The following is an 11654-nucleotide window of genomic DNA, read 5'->3' on the forward strand; positions in this document are numbered from 1 at the left end:
TCCTGTCTATCGCAGTTGTTGCTGAAACTGCTGACTGCGCCTTCACCAGGCTGCTCAGCTTACTGACATGCCACAAGTCAGGCATCATCATCCAGATGATATAATGAAGAGGAATGCCTGCAGAATGACCAAAACTAGCCCTGGGTTGACTTTTCGCCCAGCTGCTGAAATGAAACCGATCCGCGTGTCCACGTGTTTGTGTCATTTCCATGTCATTTGCATATGTAAACCGGCCTCGCCTATAGCTCCGCGGCTGCACCCACGGAGGGAGCCGATTCGTCAGTCGTGGGCGTTTGGGGAGCAAATGGGAGAGCCGGTGGCCCGAAGTCCCGCCCTCCCAGACACGTTGCCTTGGGAGAAGCAACACGGGCCGATCACTGGCTGTTCTGCCTCCGCACTCACACGCCGCACGTCCAGCACATCAGCTGCTCTCTGCTCCGACAGACCTGCTGGATTTGCCGCTGAACAAAGGAAGCGTACAGGACCAGCCGCTCCATCCTGGGAAAGGTAGGCGCCTCCACTGATGGAAACCTCTCCCTTAAACCGTCAGACCGTCCTCAGAAACACCACCGACTATACGTGTGTGTAGAGAGGATTTTATTTTTATTTATTTTGAAATCATCTGGAGGAATTTGACACCGGTACGATGGTAGGAAATAGGCAGTTATTTGTTTTGAAGGATTAATGATGTAACATTACAGTTTAGGCGTTGCGGTGATGATTACATCTGCCAGTTTTATATAATTCAGCTTTATATAATCTTAACAGTGCTTGCTGCCAAATTTACTATGATGAGGAAGTCTATTGTGTCTGTTACCCAACTGGTTTGAACCTTGCATTTAGGCGGACAGATCGGAGGACAGGACTTTTTTCATTTTTCTCTAAGGGCAGATCGGGAACCTCTGGATGAGGGAATTTCACCGCATATAATTCATTTTTATCACCTTTTTAAGTTCGACCATATCAAGTGGGGGACATCTCTATTCAGGTGCCCCACCTATACAGGTAGATGGAGACACGGAGATCTAAAGGGCTATCTGGTACGCCGGTGTTTTCAATGAAATGTGTGTCACATAGGAACCTAGGCTACGTGTGAATTTGAATCTCTATCAGGAATACTGAAAGACTGTAGGCCAAAGTGGTGTGTTCAAAGGCCCAGGACGAGTGAATAATTGGACAAGTGTGGTATGGTGTTTATGTTGTTATATGACAGAATCAAATCCGTGTTAAAAACAACTCACTGTACTTACTTGAAGCATCTTTTCAGATGTATTGAATATATGAAATGTCATTTTAACTGAGAAGAGAAAGGACAGGTGGTCGCTTTTTCCCTGATGCTGCATTGATGTGTCTTCTTATAGAGACTGATATGTGACTGAGAAGATCATCTTTTTATAGGCTATTATAGGATCTAATAAGATATATTTAGTGTGTAGTAGAATATGATATTCCACAAACACTTTGCTTGGAATAAGATAAAAGATTCTGACTGACTTACCTGAATGTGTTAGCCTACTTAATGCTTGTGTGGTGTTTATAGAAGAGTAGTCTTGCAGTGGAAAGTACATATCAGTTTCTTGAAATGTTTGCTGAAAATCTTGAATCTTGATACTGTACACCATCCGAGCTCAGGATATTCTGATGTATATTGGATATTTTATCACAGCTGTGTAAACCTTTTCCTTACACATCATTTTGTTTTAATTAAAACTGGTCAACTGTGGTCTTTATAATAATAATAATAATAAAGACCGGTCAGACACATCTTTATGTTGTTTTTTTTTTTTTAATGTGTGTGTTCTGTGTTTGTCTTATGTTAGAGCATGTAAACCAGTAAATCTCTGCTCCACCCTCCCCTGTAACAATAAGATCAGAAGGTGGTCGTCTTGAGACAAAGAACTAGGGAGCAATTAACTCTCCTACCCTCAAATTTCACAGGAAACAAGAGACATGCCAGGCGCTAACCATTCAAAGCCCAAAAATAATCTCTGTGCTGAAAATGCTGTTCTCACTTCCTTTATCTTCTAATCACTGAGGAAACATGTTGGAGAGATGCAAAGATCCCACAAGCAATTAAGCATCCGTGACGGGCATTTCTGTCTTCACATTGTGAACAAACAGTGCCAGCCTTTCATTTTGTAAAATGCTTTTTTTTTTTTTTTTCCCCCCCTCCCACAATTGTCACTTGTGTTGATGGGAGGTCTGCAGTCTGAGGCACTGGTTGTCATGGTGGAGGACCCCTGTCCCCCCCTACCTTTTTTGAATAAACAACCTAACAGTGTTTATGAATGAGTGTGGTGGCGGCAGCTGGCAGCTGATAGATAAAATGTAGACATTTGTTCTTGTCTGACGTCATGATGCGGAGATTTACAATGGCAATAAAAGATTTTCGCCCTTGCGTGTTCAAGGGCTGCACAGAGTTGTTGCGGACACTGGGGTGTTTGGTGTTTGCTTTTGATGGTGGGTAGTTGGTGTTTACTGGCTCAGGTGTTGCATCTGAAAAGCAAATGGGTCACTGCGGCCGCAACAACTTTGCTCTCACTGCCACCATCTGCTCGGAGCGCGCTGCTGTGTCTCTGCCTGTATTCATCTCTGCTTGATTGGAGCTGCAGTGTTTTTTTATTCTTTTTTTTTTTTATCTGACAAACCTGTAGTTTTGGCTAAAGAATATTTCAATATGTCAGTATTTCCGGTACATTTCTTTTTGGCCGCTGCTGCATATATTAGAGTTGGTATATGGCTTGAAACTGTTACTTTATAGTTACAATTTCATCTTCATCTACATTACTGTGCTGTCTCCTTTCTGGGTTGTTATAGTAACAATGGCTTTCTCTCTGTCAGGTCAGTGATGGTCAGTGCTAGTTAGAGTCTGCAGCCGAGGATGTCTGCTACAGATTCGGACAACTCCATTGACTGGCTGGCTAGTGACAATGAGGACAATGAGAGCGAATGGGAGTCTGACTGTACCAGAAAGCACAGCCAGACAGAGGCTCCTCCATCCCCCAGTGCCCCGCCACACCTGGGCCCATCTGACAGCAGCTGCCGCCGGAGCAGCGAGGTGAAGGAGGGTGGCAGCAACTGGAGGGAGGTCAGGGAGGCCTCCAGCCGAGGAGCTCCCCCCAGCTGCACAGAGACATATGACAGCGCCATTGGACTGTGTAAAGCACAAGGAGAGAAAACGAATGGCAAAAGCACTCAGCAAGCACTGAAGAGACCTCACATGTCCACAGAGGAGGAGTGCAAGGAACGGCAGCTCATTTCCAGCTTGTCAGAGAAAGACCGAATTTTCAGCAGAAAGGTGAGCACCTCTGTGACTCATGTCCGTTTCCCACAGAAGGTGGTTGACAGTGTCAGCAAAACTAGAGCATGCCCTGTCACCTAGATTGACTCCCCTGCTGGTGCCTCATGCATGACATTTCCAGTAAAGATGACCCTCCCCTGCAATTCTTTCAACAGAATTAGTCATGCTTTTCTGAAGAAGTCCCTCCATCATATGTCAAACACAGTTAATATAAACATTGGGGGGGGGGAGCCACTTTTATGTTATGATATAATATTAGCTTTTCTCACGGTTTTGGAACACACTCTGACAGTGATATCAACCATTTGTCGTTTGCAGTGCATGGAGCTACAATGCTACATTCATCCACTGTCGTTAATCTTGAATGGCCTTCGTGCAGGGAGATACAGAGAACGTAAGTCATTAAATATGTTTTTCTGTTTTTGTCTCAAAAACATCTCAGTAGTTCCATGCAGTTTAACACAACCATGAACCACCAGCATCTCTGTCTGTCTCTCAGTGCCCCTGTCTTTCTTGTGTCTCAGAGAAAAACAATAGACTGCATAGACAGTGTTGCTCTCTGAGGAATTTGTGTCCCCGAGATTTGAGGATAGATGTCTGAAACATGTATTGTTGTAGGACTATCAAGTAACCACAAGAATTTCCTGTGTGTGTATCTATCTTTTATAATGGAGCTGTTTTTTGTTTTTGTTTTAAGTTATCCCTTTCAAAAAGCACATTTAAATGTTATTTTTTTCACCAGTTGAGAATAAGCAATGTCACATTTCAGACTTCCTTGTAAATTAACTGCTTGGCAGAGGCGGGTGAGAACATAATGTACCACAGTCTCCAGTCTGATAGGTATTACACAGGTCTCTGGGAGATACGCCGTGTTCAGACAGGCTCTGAAACTGCTTAGTTTGGGATCTTTGTCAAACCAAAACCTTGTGTGACCCAACACTTCCTGGCCACAGACACAGGGAGTCTGTTCCCTTACACACACACATTTCACACTACCCATCTGCTGCACACACTCAGCGCTGCTGTCAACACAGTTCATGTGGCTCATGGACCAACTTTATTCTTTTCCAGGACTCAGCAGTTTTCAGGAGAGTGTGGCAATGGACAGGATTCAGAGGATCATGGGTGTCCTGCAGAACCCGTGCATGGGGTAAGTGTCCTAAGCATGGCCCACATACTGTTCTACATGCTACAATGAGGGCGATCATCTCATAATTCACTGACAACATATACATTTTGAGACATATGTGTGTTTTACCCAGCTTGTTTTTTTGCAAATATTTTATTTTTACTGAAATACAAAGCCTTTGTTGCTTCGGAGCTCCTTCCTATCAGATCACAACCACTGCTATAATACATACAATTACAACCAGTAGAAATGCCACTCGCTATCTGTGGGTCAAAGTGGTCTCCAACATGTCTGTGACACATGGTTCACAGCAGGCTGCCCTGTGAGGAGCTGCTACACCCACACATTCAGGATAAATTTACTGCAGAGATGGCTGGGTCCCACTATAGCTGGGAATCTTGTTAAAAATGTATCAGGCTCCACTGTGGGAGCAGCACACTTGTGTCTGCTTGATTAGCTCTCCACTGACCAGACGGTATAATGGAGTATGATATCACCCTTTTAAAGGAGACAGTCCTAGTCCCAGTAATATGACCGTTTTTAAAGTTATGTTACATGATAAAATAGCAAGTGGTTTCCATCCTCAGGTGCTTTAGCATCCGATTTTGTCTGCTCAAGCAAAATGGTAATGTGGTTGAAATCAGTATCACTATATCACTAAGAATATTCTTTGATTTTAAAGAAAGTAACATGACACTATATAAAATGTAAAAAAAGAAAAAGCAAAAACTGCCATAACAAAGAGTTTTTGATTTCAATTTTCAACTAATAATTATGTTTTTTTTAATAGATTAATGTCAATAAAGTTCCCATCACAATTATTCAGTCCAGTGTGACAAAATGTTTTGTTTTGTCCAACTAACAGTTAAAAACCTGATGGGATTTAATTTACAATGAAATTCCTCGCGTTTAAGAAGCTGGAACAAGTGTTTATCACCTAACTAAATATTTGTCAAGCATTTTTATTGACTGAGTAACCACACAATAAAAACAATGATTTTTAGGGCTAAATTGGACAACAGAAGTATTTTAGAACAATAGTACCACTTAGACCTGAATTTAAAGCAGCACTTCTAATCAGATACCTGTATGGGAAGCAAAGTGTTCTCACTTTGTGAGGCTCTGCACTGATATACAATAAAGTGTTGCTGAGTGTGGCACAAACCAATTGGAGTCCTCACCCACCAGCTGCTGTGTTCATATGGGAGACAAAGAGTGGGTGTGGCAGCCTCCCTGCAGACAGCCAAGGCCGGGGCTGGAAGGTGGACTACATCCCTCCCTCCCTCCCTCCCTCTCTCTCTCCGACGCTCCCTGTGCCTGCTCTGTGTTGCCAGCTGGCAGCCCCAGCAGCGACACAATGGTAGATAGGATCAAAGTGACTTTTTTAGCAGTCACTGTTGTGGATAATCTTTCACATGAATTTAACATGCTCTGAATGGAGCATAGCAGGATGGTCCTGATCATATGACACGGGCTAATCCCTACCCACCATCTGGTTTTGACTGGTGGGAGTTAATGGGACGTTGCTCTGTGCCCACCTCCAACGAGAACCACGTCACCACGTCTTAGTTTGTTTTCACAATGACGCTGTTGAAGACCGTTGTGGCTGGGGTGTTTATATTTAGAGGCGAGCAGAACTATTATACATCAGGCCACGTGTGAGCTCAAAACATGTGAGAAATGTACTTAAGACAATTTCCCCCCCACACATGGAGTGCAGCCTGTGCTGAGTGACTGTGAGTAAGTGTTTCACGCGTCGTTCAAGATTGCACATTTCCTGTGTGAGCTTGATGGAGAGATAAGATTTCTGAGAAGAGGTTGGCAAGATTTTTAGTAGATTACTCAGCTTTGTGTATGATTGCTTAAATAAATATTTCTATCTCTCTCTGTTTCTTCCTCTCTCCTCTTCTCCTTCCTCTCCTTTTTACAGGGAGAAATATATTAATATCATTCTTAAAATGGAGGAAATGCTGAAGAGCTGGTTCCCAAATGTAAAACTCCAAGACCAACTTGCTGTCGCGCAGACAGAGGAAGCCGTTCCTACCAAGAAACCCAAGGTAAACTTGTAAAAAAAAAAAAAAAAAAAAAAGCAGGACTGTTGTGTAAGAGCCCTTCAGTTAGACAAGGCCTGCTGCCAAGAACATATGGTGACGATGCAAGGAAGGAGGGACTAAAATATCTATTAATATTTAATCACAGGTCAGGGACAGGGAAGGGAGGATTAAAATCTATTTTTACTGAGGTATTACTGCAGTCTCAGGTTCGCTCGGAACAATGAGAGAGGAGAAAAGGTAGTTTTGGAGGAGTGTCCCTATGGGGATAAGAAGGGTCAGAATACTCTGGAACATTCCTGTGCATTTAATTGGTGAGGATTTATTTCTGTGGCTAATCCTGACACATCCTCCGATAACCGGCTACCGTTTTAGTTTCACCACAAAGAAGCTATTTTGTTCTTAGTAACTGGTCACACTGTAACTTTAAAGCTGCTATAATGAGTATTTTTAAATGAACATTGGATTAAATTACTATTTACAATGTTACTCATAGTGACAAATGCACAGGGAGTTATCCAATATTGCAGTTATTGGCACTATGTTTGCGTTGTTTTTGCGTTGTTTTCGGTGCTACCTGCCCAGCACCAAACAGCAGACAGACAGTTAGTGACTAGCTAGTGAACACAGCGTAGCATGTAGCCGCTTGGGAGTTGGGAGAGACCAAAAAAGAAGCTAGAAGGAGAGTAAATATTGGACTTCCTTTTTGCAGGTGGCCAGAGTGAATGCTAATGTTGCTCTGTGTCTCCACCACAGCTGGAAAATTTCAAATTCTAGTGGCTTTTTTTTTTTTAATTATTACTATTTGAACTATTTTTGGCTAACTCAGTTTACAGTTTTCATGTTGATCAGTGGGCATTGATCCTGACATATTAACTACAATATGAATGAAACTAAACCATGTTTCCTTCTTTCCCAACAGCTGTCTCCGCCGACCACCACTGCGGTCGTGAGCCCCGTCACCGTGAGTGATCCTCCAGTCGGTGCCAAAGCCCTGAGAGTCACCGACCTCACTCCTGCTGGAGCCTACTCTGCCAATAACCTGAAGTGGCTCCACACGTCACCCATCTGCTCCCCCACAGCAGAGCAGGCCCAGGCTGGCCCCAGGCACCTGCTGTCCCCCAGAGACAGAGACCTAACCCAGGATAATGCTGTGTCCTCCAGCACGGACACCCACACTAAGACAGACTCGGTGCCAAGAGGCCTCCCGCCAGGCAAAATCAACGCGCCCTGTCTAGAAAGGCTCCTTAAGTCCACAGAAAGCATCATCACCCGCAAGGAGACACGTGGTTTGATGGACAGCAGCTGGTCCTAGTCCATGCAGAAGGCGGGGTGTCCAGCCATAAGCACCGCACAGCCCAGCCTCGTCTTGCTGAGCTAGGAGCCAGTCAGCTTGCTTAGCCCATTCCAGCCTTCAGGGGAGACGGGAGCCTTCACAAGGGACGCCACAGATTCCTCTTTAATGTGGAAGGAGCGTTGACAAACATGTTGTACTCTCTGTATGGGAATGTGCCCTCTCTGACATGACAAGTGTCTGCTTTAGTTCCCTTTTGTTGACTTATCTTTATTTTTTTCATTTGCACTCTTGAATAGCGTGTGTGAGAGTGGGAAGGATAGATTTCACATGCCGAGATCATCAGAGCTAGCGATCTCACAAGTGAATTGTTGCTCGCTGGCTTGTAGACGCAATAATACAGTTTGAGTATCTGTGAAACCACCGCCTTTATTGCCTGAAAGGGAAAGAACTGCAGGAGTAGTTAGTGCTGGAAGGGAGTATTTCAGATATCCAGACATGTCAGTGGTCTACATATTGTGCTGAAAATGTGGGTGAAATGTGATGTTATTTTCCCCCTCTTCCCAAACCCGCCCCACCCTGCCCCCCCCCTCCCTCCCCCATGACTCCACTTTTAAGTTTATTGATGTGACTGTTACTCATTTGTATACTTTATAAATAAGTCTTTTGGTACAACTGTTCTACCTCAGTGGGCACCATGTCACGGTTATTGAGTAGGAATGTGAACGCTACGCTCAGAGTGTGGACACCTCACCGGATCCGCAGTGAGCCAAACGGCCTCTGACAGCGAGGTCTGCAGTACGAGTCGTCCTGCTTGTACAAACAGAGGATGCTCTCTCCATGGGGATGTTCTTGTGGCCTGACTGGTGCCATTGTAAAGAATGTCAACTGCAGATTTCTTTTTTTTTTTTGAGTCTCCCAGTAGAAGGCAAACAGTGCCTGTAATGTCAAGCTGTGCCTGTAAGCTGGTTTAATAAAGAGAGAGAACCGTTCAGAATACCTGCTCCTCTGTGGGATGTACAAATCAGGAATTATCACTCTCCTGCCATTTTCCTGTATTGAGTAAATTATTCAGACCTTTGCCAACTACTTTCTGTGGTGGAGTAGAACAATTATTTTGTTTTGCCACAGAACTGGACAGTATGCTAGACCAGCGGAGAGGGACAAGGTATTTCTGTGTAAATCTTACAGAAAGGTTGTCGATTTACCCTGAAAAGTGGCCTTTATAGTGTGAAATTTTATACTTTCAAAATAAATGTGGTTATATTTGTTTGATGCAAAATGCCTACAGATTGTTTTTCATTGTGATTCTTCTTAATACAGGCTGGAAGAGGGTACCTTAAATGTAGAGAATCTGCAATTGCAGATTGTTTCTAAAATTTCCCCTAAAAGGATCTTTAGATGTATCTCTTTGTTCCAGCGTTCCACTTAGCTCTTTCACCTTTGTATTGAGTGAAATATCCAGTACCACTTTGCAGTAACATAAAAAGGCATAATTTAATGGGTAAGACACAAGGAGAAAGACCAACTGTGTCAGCAAAAGGAATCTATGAAATAGCCCATTGTAAGTCTCAACCAAGATCTAAAGCCGGTCAATTAAGCTTCAAAGAATCCCAAAGAAAGGGTGATATCTGATTTATATCGCAGTTAGACCAATTACAGGGTGAGTCGACCGGGATCATTTAAAGGGGCTTTACTAGCCGAAGGAATAATAAGATTTATTGTTTGCGTGCAGGATGTAATTTTCAGCACAGTTCTGCAGTGAAATTTCTGCTTTTACAGAAGTGCTGTGAAAAGTGCCAGCTTGGTATCACTTCACCTTTCTCAGAAAGTGTTGCTGCTGTGGGGAGGTTAGATTTAGTTTTTCCCGTACATGCACCAGGTCTACTTTCACAATGCCTGTAGGCAAACCAGACAGCAGAGTTACAACTATGTGACCTGTCTTTTTAACACAGTACATGGTGACTTATGGAATGATAATAATAGAGGTAATGATAGATATATGAGAACCATTTTCAGTTAAAAGAATATCCCTGGAATACCTTTGCATGTTTAAAATATGAGGCAGATTTGAAAATTGTGCAGATTAACACTCTATTGGACAAACAGAAGATTTTGACTGTGTTATACCTACAGTATATTCCTAACAGTAGCAGTTAATTCCACTTTCTAAAGTTCTGTGTGACGCAAGACACAATTTTCTACTCCTACTACCTGGAGCTGTACTATAAACTTTGCTCCTAAGAAAATATACTTTGACTGGCCATGGACATACAGTATTTCTGCCAACTAGACTTGAAATGAGTGGTGTGTCCAAATCTAAAACAGAATACTGCCATCTGTAGGTGAAAACGTTAACATAATGAGCTCATCATATTTTGCCCAGCAAATGGAGTGACATTGTGAATCGTGAAAATTGTTTTCTTCTTTTCCTTATTCTCATTTGGAAAATACACCCTCTTGAAAGCGAGAAAAAATAATCCTGCTTTCGAGTCACGTTTACTTGTCAAAGCCAGCCTGTGTGAATTTGAGCGTTTTTTGAAAAAAACACAATAATAAACACTATAATACCTCAACTGTGGATTCAGTTTCAGTCAGCCCATGCCAGACCTATTATATTCTCTTCTGTCAGTTTAAGAACATAGTGTATTCACAGAGGGCAAAAACACAAGTTTGAGGCAGTTCTGTGGCCTGGAAAACAATCTGTCAGGAGGTTAAGGAGATTAAAAATTGAGGTCTACCACTTTTTTTAATTTGTCATTCTCTGAATTGCACAGTGTAGTCACGTGTCTCTATTTCAAGATTAAAAGGGATGATTGGCAGGAGGTAGAGGGGTCGATTATCCAGACTGCATTGTTTCAGCGTTGCCGCCCCAGATTCCATCTCCCAGGGCAAGGCTAATGGTCTGGACTCACGTGCACTGAAGACCTGAGAGCATCCATATCCAGACAGCTGGCACAGATCTGCTTCACACTCGCCCTGGAAAGGGAAGTTGTTATGAATGATAGGAAGAGCTGCATCAACAAAAAGGCACCTTTCTCATAGAGCTCTCTGAGCGAGTTGGACCAAATTACATTGTGCAGTGATAAGGCTGCCAGTGGTGTACATAGGATGTGCTGGGAAATTGCACAGAAAACAGAGGGGCAAGGACTATAAATGTAATCAAAGGAGGAGAAGGGATCTGCAGATTAATACCATATTACATTTGGGTGCAGTACAAAAAAAAAAAAGAAAAATGTTTGTGTATTTTTTTAAATAATTGTGAAAGATATCCAAATAAGGGTTGTTCTACATTAATGGAAGCTTGTGAACCTAAAAAAGGTAAAGTAATTTGCGGTCAATTGCCAGAATACCCCATAAGTGACAATAAATTAAATCCACATTTTTTCAATATTGTGTTTAACCACATAAGTGGCACTGGAATCACCTGGTAACATTATGGGGCGATATTACCGTGGACAATAAATCATATTTCCATATTAAAGGTTCACAGAGGTTATGCTTTACAAGATTGATTGATGTCAGTGTTTTGTTTTTTTTGTTGTTTTTTTCATTGAGGCTAAGTGTGGGCAGATCTACAAAGACTAATCATTACTGGAGGAGCAGAGATGGGAGCCTTTTGTTGAAAGCTTTCAAAGGCGAGTGGGAGAGAAAAAGGGGAGAGGGAGGAGGACAGGTCCATGGTTCCAGTTGCAAAAAGCCGGAAGGAATAATAAATGGAGCTTAATTCTCTCTAGCTACCCTTTCATTGTAAATTGGCCTTGATTTGAGCTCCAGCTGAGTGTGAAATGACAAGGCAGTGTGGTGTTGAATAGGAGCCAAGGTGGCAGTGCTTCACTCTGCTGCAGTTATTTATATGTACTGTATCTATGTAATTCA

The 11654-nt window shown here is 42.8% G+C and overlaps 1 protein-coding gene across 1 annotated transcript; it reads left to right on the forward strand.

The window, feature by feature from the left end:
* The first annotated feature begins 332 nt into the window (after nucleotides 1-332).
* Nucleotides 333-9057, forward strand: LOC139633120 (uncharacterized). Its single transcript, XM_071498557.1, has 6 exons — nucleotides 333-507; nucleotides 2842-3298; nucleotides 3620-3695; nucleotides 4373-4451; nucleotides 6361-6487; nucleotides 7404-9057. Exons 2-6 carry the CDS (start codon nucleotides 2882-2884, stop codon nucleotides 7794-7796), a joined length of 1092 nt encoding a protein of 363 aa, XP_071354658.1. The 5' UTR covers nucleotides 333-507; nucleotides 2842-2881; the 3' UTR covers nucleotides 7797-9057.
* Nucleotides 9058-11654: the final 2597 nt, after the last annotated feature.

Source organism: Trachinotus anak, unplaced genomic scaffold, assembly GCF_046630095.1.
Source record: "Trachinotus anak isolate AG129_WGS33_773 ecotype Australia unplaced genomic scaffold, CSIRO_AGI_Tana_v1 ptg000002l, whole genome shotgun sequence".
NCBI classification, from domain to species: domain Eukaryota; kingdom Metazoa; phylum Chordata; class Actinopteri; order Carangiformes; family Carangidae; genus Trachinotus; species Trachinotus anak.